The sequence below is a fragment of the Panthera onca genome, chromosome C1, assembly GCF_046562875.1.
Source record: "Panthera onca isolate mPanOnc1 chromosome C1, mPanOnc1 haplotype 2, whole genome shotgun sequence".
Lineage (NCBI taxonomy): Eukaryota > Metazoa > Chordata > Mammalia > Carnivora > Felidae > Panthera > Panthera onca.
The window spans coordinates 186352390-186369614 of NC_138346.1; the positions used below are offsets into that span (position 1 = coordinate 186352390).

Sequence of the window (17225 nt, forward strand, 5' to 3'; positions counted from 1 at the left end):
TCGAAACAGCACACCTGTATCCCGTGGATAAATGCCTGGTAGTACAATTGCTGGGTCCTAGGGCAGTTCTATTTTTAGTTTTCTTGAGGAAACTCCATACTCTTTTCCAGAGTGGCTGCACCAGCTTGCATTCCCAAGTTTAATTTTCAAACCCAACCAGGCACCCTAAGAGGGGCAAGGAGAACTTTTTCCTCCCTTACACTACCTTTTCTTTTAGCAAAAGGAATTGTGCTCTACTTGATCTGCACTGAGCTTTTTCCAAAGTCACAGATACCTTTCTATATCACTGTAATGTACCATAGTTTAGCCAGTCTTCTAGATTAAACCAGGACATCTCGCTTGTTTTCAATTTTCATTATCCAAACAATGCTGTTATGAAGTGGTACTATGAGTAACCACATTTTCGGTCTTGAGAAGTAATGCCAAATAACTTCCTTTAATTCATATGCAACATATTTTTGTATAAAATCCCTGAGACAGAAGTTTAACCCTATTTTCTACTAATCAACTGTCCCTCAATTTAGATTGATAGTATCTTGTTTTATAGCTCTTTTAAACTCTTTATGGAATAAAATAGCATTTAAATAAGGAAATAACGTCATCAGTGAACATTTGCAGAGCACTGATTATGTGACAGAGACTGGAGAAACAAGAAATGAATAAGGCACCACTCCAATCCCAGGGATCTTTGTCTAGGGAGATTCAGATCCTCAGGAAGACAAAGGGCGTAATGAATGAAAAAGGTAGTGATGTGAGAAACAAAGGCAGAAGGAAATGTAGATAGAATTAAATTTCCTCATAACCTGCAGCCCTTTGACAAATTCTTGAGGCAGGTCAACTCTAACATTCCTCCAGGAACTCCCTACTGTCTTAATGTTAATGCTTTGCTAGAGGGAAAAAAACAATCTTAGCTTGACAAGAGCAAGGCCTCCAGGATCCTGTGTGTCTTCTTTTTTTTTAATTTTTTTAATGTTTATTTATTTTTGAGACAGAGAGAGACAGAGCATGAACGGGAGAGGGTGAGAGAGAAAGGGAGATACAGAATCCAAAGCAGGCTCCAGGCTCTGAGCTGTCAGCACAGAGCCCGATGCGCGGCTCGAACTCACTGACCATGAGATCGTGACCTGAGCGCAGGTGGGAAGCTCAACCAACTGAGCCATCCAGGTGCCCCTGAGTCTTCTTTAGCATATGATTAGCATATGAAAGTCCTTCTGGAAACTTCCCCTGGCCTTTACTTACCCCAACCCCTAAGTATATAATCAGTCACTCCTCACAACACCCCCCCACACACACACATACAGCTCTTCCTGCCCACTGGTCCTGTCCCCATGCTTTAAAATCACCTTTTTGCACTCAACCATTCTTTCTTGGCCATCGGCTCCAGACCCCACCATCACTCCAAAACTGCATCTGTAGCATGGGTAGTCATCAGTAACCAAGAGAATGACTGTGCAGCCAGAGGACTACTGCCTTCAGAACCAGTGACTTTATGCAAAGGTAGTTGAGAGAAGAGTTGCTAACATTTGGAACCACTAGTAATTCGGAGTGTCCTGAAAGTGAAATAGAGTGTATTTTGTCTGAGCAATGGGGATGTTGGGGGCTTAATAAGGGTAGTACGGCTGATAATCTTAAGTCTGGCTGCAGTGTGGGAAATGGCACGAAGAGGGGCATGGCTGGTGTGGAGGCAGAAAGACTAGCAAGAGCCTGTTGCATTAATTCTTAACATGGTACTGAATGAACTAAAGTGAAGAGAACTGAACCAACTGGAAAGATCTCATAGGGGAGAAAAAATAATTTTCCTTCTACTCTATGAAGTCTTGGCTGAGACCCTTGTAATAAGACAGATTAACAAGAGAAAAACAAGTTTATTAATATGTATACCTCTGTGTACATGGGAGATACCCAGGGAAAAATGAGTAACTCCCTGAGGTGGTCTAAAATACCTGCTGAAAGACCATCTTCAGTTAAGGATGAAAGAAAAGTGTAGGGAGGACAGTTAGGAGAATGCTACCAGGAAAAACACAGTACATAAGGTAAGGCTTGTTAAGCAGATTTCAGTGGGTGCCTTCTCCACTAAAATCTTGTGAGTTGATCATCCTTCTTTTCCTGGTACAGAGGAGACGCCCTTACTAATGGAGATCCCCTTTTTAATTATAAATTTTCCTTACAAAAGGGTAACTTCTATTCTGTTTCCAGAGCTTCCACTTTTTCTCAAAATAATCAGCTTAAAATAATCCTTAGCTCAAAGAGGCGTATTTTGGATTGGCACATTTTACTACCCTTCAGTGTCTTAGAAGGCAGAAGTCACGGGAGGCAGATGTGAGGATGAAGAACAAGGCAAAGCTGAGATGCAGGTTTCTGGCTTAGACACTCACAGAGATGAGAAACACGATGGGGGCAGAACTGGAGAAAGATGAGGCAGCCCAATTTTGGATTGAGTCTGAGGTCTGTGGGGCATTTAGAGAGTGCTCTCTAGGAGGTAGCTCTGGAATTAAAGAAGGAGCTGAGCCGAAAAACGTGGGGATTATAAAAGTAAACGCGGCAAGCCTGCGCGGCCAGAGGGCCAGGGTAGAGTCAGGGTAAAGTGTAAGGGAAATCGCCTTTGGGCCCCGCCCAAGCCCACACCCACTCCCCACCCCCACAGCCCCACCCACAGGGCGCAGAGCCGGGCTACAGTCGCCCTTCCAGCGCCCGGCTCGCAGGGCATGCTGGGGGCGGAAGTCGGCTCCGAGCACTAGGCACGTCGGGAGTTGTAGCTTGGGACAGGCCCAGAATTCCTTGCAAACCGCGGCCTTTGGTCACTTAAAGGGCAGGTCCAGAAAGCAGTGATGCTCCCGGGGCAGGGTTCCCCTCCGGCGGCGGCACGGGGCGCCCCGGGCCACATCCCCTCTTCGCAGAGCGTGGCATTTCCACGCCTCTACGATCTGCTCCACCTGCAGGGGAAGGCCGGTCACGGCAGTCCTGCAATACCCCCTCACCCGGCAGACCCTGGGCCGAGCCCCCCCACCCCCACCCTCGCGCTTTTCCCCCACGCTGCTGAGCGGATCTGAGCTTGGTTCCCCGCGTCCGCACCGGGATGAGCGGCTCCCGCTGGTTCTGCTCTTCCAGGGCACTCAGCTCCGCCGGGGCCAGCAAAGCCAGTCTCAGCTCCCGCACCACCGGGGCCGCCACCTCGGCCACCGGCCGCTCCAGCACAGCCTGCGAACGCCAGCCCTAAGCCTGGACAGTCTGGAGCACCTGCCCCGCCTCCGGCTTGCCGTGTTCCTGCGCCCCAAGCCTCCTTCCCCACGCCAACCCAGGGTCCCTTTAGTACCCCCGCTCACCGCACCCACGCGTGCCCAGCTCCTGGCCGCCAGAACGAGCTCAGCCTCGTCCACGCGGAGCTTGTCGCTGCGCAACAGGGACAGCAACGCTGGCGCCGACAGCTCCAGGAACCCGCGGGTCCGGAGCGCCTCCTGTGGGTCCACGAATGGGTCAGGGAGGAGCAGAATGAGGTCTGAGGGATTGAGACTATGAAGATGGGGAGCGATACCTGGCTGTGGGCCTCTATGAAGGCTAGGCAACGCTCCTGCAGCTGTCCCAGGCCAAAGGTTACAGCAACCTAGGAACAGGATGAAGGCCATCAGGTTGGAGGCTGGAGAGACCATTGTAGTCCAGTCCTCCACACTGAGGACTAACTGCAAGCCTGTCTAGAACACCCACCTGCAAGGCCTCACAAACCAGTTCCACATCCAGCACCTTCACCACAAACTCCAGGCACAGCTGGGAACAGAAATGAAAGCGGGTTGTGCCAAGGTGTCTCCCCCAAGACCCCATCCTCGGAAGCAGTGAGCCACCCAGGCTCCTAAGCAGCCACATGCCCAAGGTGACCTCCCAGACCAAGAGAGGCAAGAAATCACCAGGGTCTGAGATTTGACAAGCCTGAAGGGACTGGACACTAGCAGCCTACTTTGGGTCCAGCAGTCTACCTTCTAGCACATTCCCCACAAATGAAACTAGATGAAAGCCACGTGAAAATCCACTCTCCTTCTCTGAGGACACTTATCTTGTGTCACTCCTGACTCAAAGACCTTTTCGTTTTAACCAGAAACTTGAATTTCACCCATGACCTCTCCTTCTCACTCTCACATCCAGAAAAGCACTGGGTCATGCCAGTTCCTCTTCTCTTAAAAGTCATGGGCTGCCACTGCCTCTCATCCCCATTGGACTGTGGAGCCCTTCCCATCTCTCCCAATCACTTATTCTCTTAGCTCCAAATCCTCACTCCCTTACCTGAAACTTCCAATGAATTTCCATGCCCTCTGAGTAAAAAAAAAGTCCAAATTTTTTAAGGTCCAGTATGATTTAGCCCCCAGCACTGTCTCCAATCTCATCTGTCTCTCTCCTCTCACACTTAGTCCAGCCACACTAAATGGCTCACTAGCTCCTTTTGTGCCTCTGTGACTAGAATGCCACCTTTTCCACTCCCCCTCTGAGCAAACCTCTACCTATTCTACTTGATCTAACACAAATGTTTCCCCTCCCAAGAAGTCTTCCTTTCTCCCCTATGGCAAGACTAGAGAGACCCTCTGTAGAATCTCAGCACCATATACCCTCATTTATCACACTTCTTATGCCCCTGGGTTAAGAGTTTTCATGTGTCTATCTCTCTTTGAAGAACAAGGATCAAGGCTGATTTATCCTGGCATCTATGGCACCAGCCATAACCCCCGCCATATGCCCCCACAGCACACACAGGGCATGTACATATCCATTGCACATAGGCACACATAATGCCTATTTACACAGAGAGCTATCCATACTTCTGTGTTGGAACACGTTCCTCTCCAGGCCAGAGTGTGTGTGAGGTCGGGTGTGATCTGAGCCCATAAGAAGCAAGAGAAGTGAGACAAGGGCCTGCCACATAAACCTACCTCTCGCAGTTCCTCCAGTCCATATTCTATAGCCGCGGTCAGCACCTCCAGCACCTGCAAAGTAGAAGGGATGTGGAAGGGAGTGTCTCCTGCCCCTCCCCCTCCCTCTCTCATCCACACCCTTGCCCAACAGGCTCACAGAGTGGCGGTGCAGCCTGACGCTGTTGGTGTACAGGAACTCCAGCACTGCCAGGAAGGCCTCAGCTGGCACAGTGCTTAGCACCACGGGGCTAGGCATGCCAGAGCCCAGCTTCGGACCCAGAAGTCGTTGGAAGAAGTTGCATCTACAGGCCAACAAGCACCGGTGGGCAAACACCTCCTGCCGTTCTTGACCGACCACAAAGCAAACATCACTGTGGGAAGGGAAGGAGAGAGCCAGGGAAGAAGAGGCCAGAGTCTTGGATATAACTCTAGGCTTTGCCTTTGCCCACTCTGAGCTTTCATTTCCTTATCTGTCATATAAGGGACAGGGCTTAGTCCTTCCAGCCAATGGTCTGGAGTATACACACAGGCCTGGATTCTAGTCCTAGCTTCATCCCATGGTGCCTCAGGCAAGTGACTTATACCTTTGAATTTCAGGTTTCTCATCCATGAAATGGGATAGTAATCCCAAACCCTCAGGTCTTAGAGGAGGTGGCTATGCTTGATCACGGAGGGGACACCAAGGCTGATGCAAGATTGATCTTACATACCCCTCTTCTCCCCAGCCTGACTCTTGAGGTAAGGGAAGCTCTTCTTGGCTCCTCCTCCATAGACTGCAAACTCAGCTTTTTTCAGCCTCCTCCAGGCAGGAGGGGGTGGGGGAGCGGGGGTGCAGAGTGCACTGGCTGCAGATAGACATGGCAGCGACGCACCATCATGAGACCAGACCACATTTTCCATCTTCACAACCACTTCCGGCCCCAGCCTCTGGGCCTCCCAACAGCATAGAGGGTTGGAGGCAGGAAATGAAGCTTGGGCTTCTGGAGCCTCCTAGGCCCAGGTCCAAGGCCAGGGGTTCCCACTACTCAGACCAGACTGTAATCCCCAAAGCAGTAGGGTCATGGGAGTCCTCAACCCTTAGGGAGGAAGTGGGGACAGAAAGCTACATTCTAGTTCTCCTGACCAGCCCTTCCCCCATATTCTATCCCTGGTTTCAGACACCACTAGCATCCTGTGCAGTGAGCCCTAGGCAGCACCCTTGAACTGCTTCCTGCCGGAAACTCTGGCTCAATCCCTTGAGTTTTGTTCCTCTTGTGAATCCCCAGTTCCCAGAACAGGGTCATCTGCTCCTCTGCCTCCCAGGGAGGGACTCAAGTCACATCCCATCTCTCAAGATCCAGGGGGCAAAGGGCTCCTCTCTGCCAGGAACCCAAATCCACAAAAGAAGGCCTTTGCCCAAAGTCATACCAGTTGCTCTGGGCTCCAGCCCCCACTGCCTCCCCCTCTTCTCCCCCCGCCCCCACTTCTGGCTCTCAAGACATCATGGACACTGAATGATGTAACCTGTAGCCATTCTCCACACTTGACTTCCCCAGAATGAGTTCACCAGGGAGGAGGGTCATCTCCACCTCTTCTGTACCCAAGGCTTCCTCAGAGTCATGGGACCCGGCAGAGCCAGCTAAGGAAATCCCACAGACAGGGCCCACCCCCTCACCTGTATTGGGGATTGTTGAGAAGGCTTCGGAGTGCTGTGGAAAAGGGTGCAGCCTCCCCGTGCACAAGCAGTCCTGGGGTCTCCATGGGTGGGGTGGGGCAGGGGAGCAAGAGGACAGAATAGCCTAGGAGACCTGTTGTCTGTTGGTCTGTGGGAGGTGACAGGTGGGCAGGAGCAGGAGGCCTGGCTAGGCCTGGGAGCTTGTAAGGAGGCTAGAAAGGCCTGAGAGGGAGGGACAGGAGCTTGGGAAGCCTGTTTGCTGAGAAGCTGAAGTTTAGGGATGGGGCAGGAGAGGCCCAGGTTCCTTAAGAAGGCATTAGAGCCTAATAGAAGAGGCCAGAGGCTGGGCTTGGGGATGGAGAGTCAGGGAAGGGGCCAAGACAGGCTGAGGGTGGAGCAGACTGGACTGGGGAAGAGAGGCTGGCAGAGCATGAGGCCCCAGCTGGGAGCCTGCCCAGGCAGCAGTGGGTGGGAAGCCTGTGGGTTTCCACGGAAACTGGAGCTCAGCTTGAGAGGCCCCACCCATCTTCCACAGGCCCAGGGAAAACTTCAGCCCTCAGAGGGGCCGGAAGTTAGTAGAGGGTCTTAGCACCCAGGCCCCTGCCTGCCTTGGATTCAGAGTTCAAACTCCCTGACCCTCCTACTCCTTCCCTCACATGCGCACAGGGTCGGGATCAGGTTGGCCAGGCCTGGGAAACCCCCCTCAATAGGGAAATTCCTCACCCTCATAGAGCTTTCAGGGCCCAGACTGGCTTGTCTGGGAGGGGGGCAGTCCTGTCCTTCCCAGAAGGAGGTCAGGTGAGGAGGTGTCAGCTCTGACAGAGGCGTCATGGCCTCTGGCATCCCTAAAATGCAACCACAGTTAGGGGGTTGGCACTCTAGGCACTAGGGCACAGCAGAGGTGTGGCCAGCTGGAGACAAGCTCCAGAGCACTTGGGTCAGCAGGGGTCAGGAGGCTGGACTCTGGTTCACTGCCAAGTCTAGTCACCACTGTTGCATCAGGTCGGCTCCCACCAGCAGGGCTAATGGGTCTCCCCTCCCCCTGCACACAGCCCTGAGCTGAGGAAGTCATCCAAACTCCACCCCAGCTCTGCACAGAGAGCGGAAATGTTTGTCCTTGTTGAGGCTAATGGGGAGAGGATAGAGCCATGACGTTCTTCTTCCTGTGGGGGAAGATCCTGATTCCTGAACAGCCACCCCTACAGCCTCAAGGTCTCCCCATATACCAGGCCTCTGCAACTTGCTAACAGCTTCAGAGCCAGCCTTCAGAAGGGGAGAAATGGACAGTGGCTCAAGAGCCCTGGTGTAGGGGAATGCCTTTCTGACCAGAGCCCCTCTCTACATCTGCCCCCTCAGTACAGGGGTTCTAGGCCCCTGTTATCTCCTCTTGCCTGATGACTCAGGCACCCCGCACACAGCATGTACTGTGTAGTAACACTTCCAAGTTAAGCCAGAGCCAGGACTGGAAGGAGGAAACCAAAAAAACAGGAGTGCCTTCCCAGTAACCCAGGGCAACTCCACAACACAAGGGGCCATTACCTTCCTGCCTGCCAGTCAGGCCAGCTGGGTGAGGAAGGGCTGTGGAGCTAGGAGAGAGTTTGGAGTCCAAAGGCTGCAGCTGACTCAGTTTCCTGTGGGAGTTTCGGGAGAAGAGGGCATTCATCCCAGAACTAATTCTGGAGGTAGGGCCAGAGGCCAACTGGAGAGGGTGGAAGGAGCTTCCTGAGTCACCTGCCTCCATCCAGCCTGAACCAATTGTAGGAGAGATCTTTGTGCTAGCCACCCTAGAAGCAGGTAGGGGTCGAAGGTGTCTGGATTCTAGACACGGGGCTAGAAGGATCTGTGGGGTTGAAGGAGTTGGTCTGTCTGTGTCTCCCTCTGGTTAGGGGTTTGAGGCACCACTATCTAGGCTGAGGAAAACAAAGGGGAGGTTCATCTCCCTTCTGCTGGAGAAGTCAGGTGGAAGAGAGAAAAGGAGGTGTATTTATTTAGAGCTCACTTAGCTAACCTCCATAGTGCCCAGGGGAAAGTGGAGCTCAAGGGGACAGGGGCAACCCCAAGATGATAGTCTGAGCAGCATCGCTTATGTCCCTAACAGCCCTTAATCCTCTAAGCACCTAGGAATCCACGCAGCTGGGGACAATTTGATTCACCCGTCCCAAAAACACAGGTAAGAAGGGGTTAGGGGGTAAAAACCCTTATCACGGAGTGAAAGACTGGATGTGGTACAGACGGCCAGTTTAGGCCCCCGTCTATGTGTGGGTCTTCCAGCCGGCAGGTCCATGGCTGGCAGGTCTGTGCCCCCAGGACGCCAGGAGGAGGATACTACCAAAGACCCCGGGCTGAAACTATCACCGGTGAGGCCTCCAGGCCACCTGCCCAGTATTGAAGAGGCCCGACTAGCAAGTCTGGGCCCAGCCGCCCGCCGTGGCTCTGTGCTGGGCCCAGCCTCGTCCTTCTCACGCCGCAACTCGCTGGCCGGACCAGGCGTGGGTCCTGGGGGTCGGCGACCATCTCTGGGCCCAGTTCCTCTTTTGGGCTCAAGGATTAGCTTCTCTGGGTTGCCCCTAGCGCCTGTGCGTCAGGTGGCACCCTCCTACCGCACAGAGCCAGCGCCAGGGGAGCGCTGGGAAGCCTCGCGCTTACAGTGCGCCCTGGAGGCAGCGCTGGCGGCGAGGCTGCACAACGCGTGCTACTCGGGGATGGAGGCTGGGCCTCTGGCTCAGGAGCTGTGCGAGTTGGTACGCGTGCGCCTGCGTGAGATCAGTCCCCCGCGCTACAAGCTAGTGTGCAGCGTGGTGCTGGGGCCGCGCGCCGGCCAGGGCGTGCACGTGGTCAGCCGCGCGCTCTGGGACACCGAATGCGATGGTCTGGCCTCCGCCGCCTTCACCAACGCCTCGCTCTTCGCCGTGGCCGTGGTCCATGGGCTCTACTACGAGTGAAGAGGCCTCCAAGTTATGCAAAAACGGTTTATTATCCCAGGAGGAGGCCCTCCCTGGGGCTCAATCCCAATAAATAAATGTCTGTCAATAAATAAAAGTGGTCCATAAATAACGTCCCCTAGCTGGGGACTAAGGCTCAGGCTTTTCTTGGAGAAGGGGTAGGAGGCTGCCGAGACAGGCAGACTCCAACTGCAGTAAAACTGGTCCCTGATTCCCTGGGGGATTCGGCCCACAACCCCCAGTGAGGCACCAAAGGGACAGGGAGGCCCACAAAGGCAAAGGCCAGAGCCTTACAGGCACAGGCCTCAGCCCTGAGGCCTTAGGTCAAGGCCTGCTCTGCAGGTTGGGGCCTAGGCTGGGCAGCGGTCCCGGAGCAGACGCAGAGCATAGCGGAGCCGCTGCCGCAGGTCCGGAGAACAGCCCAGCTGCCGAAGGTGGGAAGCGAGGTAAGTGCAAGCACTGCGATTGCGGGCCACAAAAGTCACAAGCAGGGGCTCCCAGCCACTGAGGATCAGTTTGGTGTGGTCGCCATAGAAGTTCACCTATGCACAGAAGGGTAGCACTGATCAGGGCCTAGGCCCCAGGTCCAGTTTCTTTCCCCAGCATAGTGGGCCTCCTAGACCTTGCCCCCAACTCCAGGAGGGGTTCTTACCTGGACAGTACCATCACTAAACAGCATGAGTAGGGCCTGATCAGTCTTGACCCACTGCAGCAAGAGTGGGGGGACAGGCATCTCCACCTCTTCCACACTGGGCAGATCACCACCCTGGGAGTAGGAGCAGGTTATTTGTCTGATACTAGTCAGGCCCCTCCCCATTAATGTCTCCCTTAGAGGTCCAGCCTCTAGCTCTTAGCCCCCCCAGCCACTCCTGCCAAGGGGATTAGGAAGGGATCAGGTTGTGTTAGTCCTCAACGTGTCCCACTCCAGTCCACATACCTTCATGAGACGCTGCTCCATGTAGGAGGCAAAATATCGTAGGACACCAAGCTGAGGCTGCAGGGCCCGAGGCACAGCACCCACAGAGAAAGAGAAGTGTTTTGTGCTGGTAGGGTTGTAGTGCACAGTCCTGGAGGAGAGGAGACAAGAGGTCAGAGAGAACCCCGCACTGATGCCCCTCCCCGAGAGACCCCAGGACACCCAAGTGCAGAAGCACACAGCTGCTGGGCACAATGGCCTGGATACAAGACACTCCATAACAGCACTTACTTTCTGTTGGCTGAAAGGGCCATATGTGTGCCATTGTTGAAAAGCACAGCCACACGGCGGCTGGACAGTTGATACCCAAAGCCAAATTTGTTGGAGTAGTCAACCCACTTGCTGACCCATACCAGAGGCTCTGGCTGTGCAAGGGGAGCTGGGTTCTGTTCCGCTGTCATGGAAGAGGAAGGAGTGAGGATCTGTTCCCAACATGGCAGCCAAAGAACTCCCACCACCATTCACCCATACCATACCCCAATCTCACCTGGGGGCATGAAGGCCAGGCAGTTTCTCAGAGCACAGAGGGCTGACTCCACCACTGTGGCCACAGTCAGACCTTCTTCAAACCCTAAAGGAAACAGGGCACTGAGAATTAGGCATTAGTTCCCCAGGACACAGGCCATGACCACTGACCTCTGACTCCTTCCCTCTGGTCCCTGGTCTCAGCCCCAGAAACTTCTAACACTTCTCATCCTCCTGGCTCCTCACCATCTCCACTGCTTGCCAGTGTCCCACGGGGTGAGCTGTCCTCAGGTGCCGTCTCTACCAAGCTGAGGGGTGCTGGACCAGAAGCTGCTGGAGCCTGGATGGTTGGGTAGGAGAAGGAAGTGAGATAGTCCTCAAAATCCAAATCCTTGAGAGTCCATGGCCCAGCCTTGCCCTGGCAGCCAGGGCACCCCAGGTCAGCCCTGCCTGGCTAATGACACACAGCCAATTAGGCTACCATGAGGCTAGATGCTTCACTAGCTTCTTTTATCCCAGGCTTCCTGCAGCTGCTAGGGTGAGAGTGAGTCAGGAAACACTACCCACGTGAGTACCTCACCTCAGGCCTGGCATCTTGATGGCCAATGGACGTCCGAGTGAGGCCATTCACCAAACAGGAGACCTCGTCCCGCTCCTCAGGATGGTTCTTACCTGGGTGGGGGAAGATATAGCCCTCAGTATCCTGCCCACCCCGCAGGCTTCCTGTAGGGATGATACAAATGGGCACATGCTCTCTCCAGGGGTTCAAAGGCACTCACACTCATGCCCCCACAATATATGTAACAAGCCCCCCTGCACTTTATACCCTCAAACCCACTGACATCGCAGACTCACTCTTCTTCTTCCTGCCAAAGAGGCTCTTGGTAACTTTGACAAACAGAATCCTAGCTGGGTTAAGGGGTATCAGGTCTGGGACTGTCACACAGCTGCTGACAGGGAGCCGGTCGGGGGTGTAGCCCTGAGGAGGGAAGTCATGTGAGCAGAGAAGGGAGGTCCTAGGGGCCCTGTCACCTACCCCCCCATTGAATCCCCTGGGAATATGCAGACTTGACTTCGGGGAGCCACAGACCTTGGTAAAGAAGTCATGGCGCAGGATCTGGTCAATTGAGGGGCGGTCTTGGGGCGAGGCTCGAAGGATGGCAGACAGGAGCTGCCGGGCAGGCAGTGAGAGGCTGGCAGGCAGTGTGTAGTGAACCTGTTTGATGCAGCGATAGGTCTCCTTCAAGTCAACTGTCTCAAAGGGGGGACTCCCACACAGCAGTGTGTACCTGTGAGGTAGAGATAAGGGGGGTCAGGAGTAAAGTGGAAGGTACACCCCATGCGTGCACCCACCAGTGTGTAGACGACCCTGGGACTCACATGACACAGCCCAGGGACCACACGTCTGCCTCGGGGCCATGGCCCTGTCTTTGCAGCACTTCTGGAGCCACATAATTGGGGGTGCCACAGATGGTTCTGAAAAGGAGTAGGAAGAGAGGAGAAGGTTCAGACCCAGCCTGGCTAGCCACCCCCCACCCTCATCCCTGCCCCCACTGTGAGTCCAGACAAAGCAGCTGCCTGTCACCAAAGGCCAGAGAACTCCTGCTTGTCCTGGGACAATGGATGCTGGAGATGGCAGCTGAGTCCCCGCCCACCCGCCTGGCCCAGCTGCTCAGCTGCTCTGCAGGATGATGGGGGGCGGCGTGGGGGGGGGGGGTAAGGCCCTGACCCCCAACCCAGCTCCCTCCTCCAAGGCCAGCAGAGTCCATCACTGATCCTTTCCTCCTTCTCCCACTCCCGTCTGTCAGACACCCACACAGGCTGTCACCTCCTATGGTCTGTGCCACACACACACCAACACCAGCTGTCATATTGCCCCAAAACACTCCTCTGTCACACATGCTATCTGTTGTCACTCACACCCAGTCATCATGGTCACAGCAGGGTCTTCTTACACAGGATGTCATGTCCTGCTATTCCCACACTCCGTCTGTCTCACACACACATTGCTTATGTCACCTTCCCCCAGCCACACACAGGATCAAACATCTCCAAGAATCCTTACATCCCCGTCTGTCTCAGGGATTCAAACACCAACAGGACCCTCAGCCTTTCCACCAGTCGTGGCTGCCACCTCCACCTTCCCCCACACACAAACAACCGTCATCCCTCCCCATCTATCACACACACACATCAGTCAGTCATCATGCCTCCCACATACAAACTCACTGTCTGTCACGCACGTCATCTGTATCACACAGACTGTGGCCACCCCTCTCCTCAAACACTCACTTCTTCCTATGTTCCGGGGGTTCCAACCGGGTTGCCAGCCCAAAGTCCCCCATCTTCAGTTCCATGTTCTCAGTGATAAAAAAATTTCCTGAACAGGGGGAAAGAGGTGTGTCAGACTCCTTTCTCTCTGCGTCCTCAAACCCCAATCCTGCTGGCCCAGGATTCTCACCCAGCTTGAGGTCTCGATGCAGGATGCCCCGCTGGTGCAAGTACTTGAGTCCGGAAAGGATCTGGCGCAGGTAGTAGCGCACCTCTGGCTCCAACAGGGTGTGCCGGGCCTTCCAGATGTGGGCCAGGGACTGCAGAGAGCCACTGCTTCAGCCCCCGGCCCGCCCTCTTTGACCCTCCCTCCATCTGTGCTCGCCGAAGGAAGAGACAGGGCTCCAGCTTTGGGTCTCAAGGCCCCTTTCTCTCTCCCACTCCCATTGTCATCACTCACCTTTCGGCTGCAGAGCTCCAGGAAAATGTATATGTTGTCAGCATCCTCAAAGTGGTGTGAAAAACGCACGATGTGGCGGTGCTGCAGGCCGCGGTGCAGCTCAATCTCGTTTAGGATCTGCAATGGGGGCGCGGGGTGGTCATCCTTCAAGGGCTCCCTCACTACTGTCCCCACCCCACCCCTGATCCGCTGGGCCTGGGGCCCACCTTCTCGCGTTGATGCGGCTTGGTGATGCGGCTCTGTGAGATGACTTTGACAGCGTAGGCGTTGCCGGTCTCCGTGTCAGTGGCCTCGTAGCAGCGGGCAAAGCCCCCCTGTTGGGAAGGGGGCATCAGGCAGAGCGCTCCAGGATAGCCAAGTCTGGCCCGCAGACCGTCCCCGCACTGAGGGCAAGCGTCCCCGCGCCGAGGACAAGCGTCCCCGCGTCCCCGCGCTGAGGACAAGCGCCCCCGCCCCAGCAGGAGCCGTCCAGAAGGTCGGCAAGACCCCCCCGCCCCTCGCTAGCACTCCACCCCACCAGTTCACCTTGCCCAACAGGCGGCCTTTGAAGTAGGTGCGGCCGCTGCGCGGGTCGGTGATGAGGCGCCCTGAGTCCGGCGCCGGTGGTCCGGCCAGCATCTCCAGATCAGGTCCCGGCGAGGCATTCTCAGGCGGCCCGGGCCCGGCAGGGGGCGCGGGCGGGGCGGCAGCACGCGGGAAGGGACGCGGGGATAGGAAGCCGGCGGCGGGCTCCATGCAGGCGGTGCGTCGCAGCGCGGGCCCGGCTTGTTTCTGTTCCGCCAGGCCCGGGCCGCGCGTGGCACTGCCTGGATTTGCTACGCTGCGCTCGCGCCCGAGGGAGCCCGGCGTTTTTATCAATGAACGCCTGTCTCCTCCCCGGAGTTTCGTCATTAAGAGCCCGCCCCCTTCCAGGCGACGAGTCACTCAGAAGGCACGCCCCTCCTCAGGTCTTACGTCACCAAGAAGCTCGTCCTCCCACCAAACGCAAGTTCAGACCCAGCCTCCTACCCAAGCCTTAAAGAGGCAACTCTGCTGGTAGGCACCAAGCATGTAGGGAGCAGCCGTTTCTCCGTACCCCTAGCCCCACGCCCTGGTGACCGAGAGTCCCTTTAATGGAGGTCTCTTTCTTTCCCCATCCTTCGGGGCTTATGCTGAAGTCCAAAGGGGGCTGGGTATCCGGAGTCTCCGCCAGGCAACTAGATGGACAAGCAATCCTGGCGGGAAGGGAGAGGCAGGGGCGGCGCTCGCTTTCGCCAGCGGGAGTCACCAAAACTCCCCTTTAAGGGCGCGAGCCCTTCCGCTGGTCCCTTGCCCTCGGCCAGAGCCCGGTGCCACCCCCTTTAGGGCTTGGGAAGAATTGCACACTCCGGAGCCTGGCTTGGGATGGGGAGGGGTGGGTAGGAGACTGCCACGCCAAGTTTTGTGGTCAGAGACCAGCATTCAAGGTTTTTATTATGTGCCAGGCCGCATCTTCTACAACCCTCTTCCATATTCTTCTTCTTCTTCTTCTTTTTTTTTTTTATGTTTATTTTTGAGAAAGAGAGGGCGCCCGTGCACAAGCTGGGAGGGGCAGAGAGAGGGGGACAGAGAATACAATGCGGGCTCTGCGCTGACAGTAGAGAGCCCAATGTGGGGCTCGAACTCATGAACTGTGAGATAATGACCTGAGCCGAAGTCCCGCGCTAACCGACTGAGCCAACCAGGCTACCCTCTCTTACACATTCTTGAGGGACAGGTCTCCAGTTCTGGTAGGGTCCCCTGTTCCCCTTCCCTGAAAACTCCCACTGCCTGGAGTCAGCAGCCAGAGGCCAGAAAGTGAAGAATGAGAATTGGATTTTCTCAAATCTAGCTATGGACAATTGGGCAGGTGGTTCTGGAGCCAACTGGACTGCTGGACCCCTAGTTCATGCCTGCCCTTTCCAGGGCCAGAGACAGAGAGGTGGGGTCTTAACCCCTCTCGAGTGTTTGTTCCAGTTTCACAGGCTTCCCCTGGCCTTTCCCTCTCATTTCTCTGCCCTCACTCTGTACTATTCAGTCAATTATTAAGCCATTCAATCCTCAAAGATTTATTGAGAGCAACTGCTAAGTGCCAAGCACTGGATGAATAAGACTGGTCAAGGTTGCAGCCCTCATTTAGTTTACATTCTGCTTGATGGAAACAGACAATTGGCAAGTATGCCAACAAGGTAATCACAGGCTTTGAAAAGTGTTATGAAGGAGGTAAACAGAAAAGTAATCAAAGAGCTTGCTTTAGAAAGAGTAGCCAGGAAAGTCAATAAATACTTATTGAGTACCCAATTCCTGTCAGTTTTATCTCCCCAAAGATAAAAATCTCTGAAAAGTACCCACTTCCCATGTTCCCCTCACAGCCTAATCTGAGTTGCAGTCTCTGGTTCGGATTATTGCCACAGCATCTTGCTGGTCTCCTTATCCTTAGTGTCATCTCCATTTTATCCTCCTTCCATGTCACCAGCCCACCCAATCCTTCATCAGGCCCACAAAGTCCTGCTTCTCTACCCTTGCCCTTCATGGCCACTGATGGAAGAAACCAAACATCCTGAAATGTGGAGAATTTCTAGTTACTCTCAGGGGGAGTGAGGGGTGAGGGGTGGGCCTTAAGTACCATACTCAGGAGTTTGGCTTTTATCCTACAAGTTGACAATTTTCCAGTGGGGAGATGGTAGCAGTGGGCCAGAAAGGACAGATCTGTGGGGAAAATGGAGCTGAAGCATGTGTAGTTTGAAAAGGCATATTTGATTTTGCAATTTTATATTTGGAAAATAAAGCAAAATGTCTTTGTATTAGTTTGGTACGGTTGCCATAAAAAAATACTACACACAACGTGGCTTAACCAATAGAAATTTATTTTCTCATAATTCTGGAGGCTGGAGGTCCAAGTTCAAGGTATTGACAGGTTAATTCTGTTAAAAAGAAAACCACAGACCTCAAATGGTGTTACTTGGGCCAGGCAAAGTTGCTAAGCCAGAGCTTAATACCTAACCTAATTGCAGTTTCAATCTCCCCCAGAAATATAAATTTTAACCTGTCAGGAATTTTCTGATAGGTGCCAATAAATCTTGTATAGAACTCTCTCCATCTCCCAAAGAAAGATGAGGTGATCTGCATGATAAGACCCCTTGCTCTTCCTCCTAAGAGAAAGTGACCTTGCAGGAAACAATTCTTTATTTTCTTTTGCTTCTTTCTTGCCCCACACTGCTTCCTATAACAACTTTCCATTTTGTACAACTCCTCAGAGACCCCTCAACTTCCTAGATGGGATGCTGCCCGATTCCTGTTTTGTTTAATAAAGCCAATTAGATCTTCAAATTTACTTAGTTGAATTTTAAATTTTTTGTTATTTTAAAAAATTTTTAGGGGCGCCTGGGTGGCTCAGTCGGTTAAGCAGCCGACTTCGGCTCAGGTCACGATCTCGCGGTCCGTGAGTTCGAGCCCCGCGTCGGGCTCTGTGCTGACAGCTCAGCGCCTGGCGCCTGTTTCAGATTCTGTGTCTCCCTCTCTCTCTGCCCCTCCCCTCTTCTGTCTCTCTCTGTCTCAAAAATAA

The 17225-nt window shown here is 54.1% G+C and overlaps 3 protein-coding genes across 7 annotated transcripts; 1 reads left to right on the forward strand and 2 right to left on the reverse strand.

The window, feature by feature from the left end:
- Positions 1 to 1845: 1845 nt before the first annotated feature.
- Positions 1846 to 6835, reverse strand: BTBD19 (BTB domain containing 19). 4 transcript variants are annotated; one of them, XM_060625915.3, is made up of 8 exons: positions 6550 to 6835; positions 5053 to 5266; positions 4914 to 4967; positions 3703 to 3762; positions 3533 to 3601; positions 3329 to 3455; positions 3073 to 3198; positions 1846 to 2933 (listed from the first exon to the last, which is right to left on the reverse strand). In XM_060625915.3, the coding sequence occupies exons 1-8, from the start codon at positions 6633 to 6635 to the stop codon at positions 2803 to 2805; spliced, it is 867 nt and encodes a 288-aa protein (XP_060481898.1). In that variant the 5' UTR covers positions 6636 to 6835; the 3' UTR covers positions 1846 to 2802. The 4 variants fall into 4 exon arrangements, with proteins under 4 accessions (XP_060481898.1, XP_060481897.1, XP_060481900.1 ...); XM_060625914.3 differs by having other exon boundaries at positions 3324 to 3455; XM_060625917.2 differs by lacking the exon at positions 6550 to 6835 and adding an exon at positions 5480 to 5595 and having other exon boundaries at positions 3324 to 3455.
- A 1397-nt stretch (positions 6836 to 8232) lies between these two features.
- On the forward strand, positions 8233 to 9494 carry DYNLT4 (dynein light chain Tctex-type 4). 2 transcript variants are annotated; one of them, XM_060625918.3, is made up of 3 exons: positions 8233 to 8343; positions 8648 to 8719; positions 8821 to 9494. In XM_060625918.3, the coding sequence occupies exon 3, from the start codon at positions 8832 to 8834 to the stop codon at positions 9489 to 9491; it is 660 nt and encodes a 219-aa protein (XP_060481901.1). In that variant the 5' UTR covers positions 8233 to 8343; positions 8648 to 8719; positions 8821 to 8831; the 3' UTR covers positions 9492 to 9494. The 2 variants fall into 2 exon arrangements, with proteins under 2 accessions (XP_060481901.1, XP_060481902.1); XM_060625919.3 differs by having other exon boundaries at positions 8234 to 8343; positions 8664 to 8719.
- A 10-nt stretch (positions 9495 to 9504) lies between these two features.
- Positions 9505 to 14571, reverse strand: PLK3 (polo like kinase 3). Its single transcript, XM_060625912.2, has 15 exons — positions 14189 to 14571; positions 13870 to 13977; positions 13664 to 13780; positions 13394 to 13523; positions 13225 to 13312; positions 12313 to 12408; positions 12023 to 12221; positions 11788 to 11911; positions 11513 to 11604; positions 11179 to 11272; positions 10955 to 11038; positions 10699 to 10861; positions 10429 to 10558; positions 10144 to 10257; positions 9505 to 10033 (listed from the first exon to the last, which is right to left on the reverse strand). Exons 1-15 carry the CDS (start codon positions 14552 to 14554, stop codon positions 9842 to 9844), a joined length of 2097 nt encoding a protein of 698 aa, XP_060481895.1. The 5' UTR covers positions 14555 to 14571; the 3' UTR covers positions 9505 to 9841.
- Positions 14572 to 17225: the final 2654 nt, after the last annotated feature.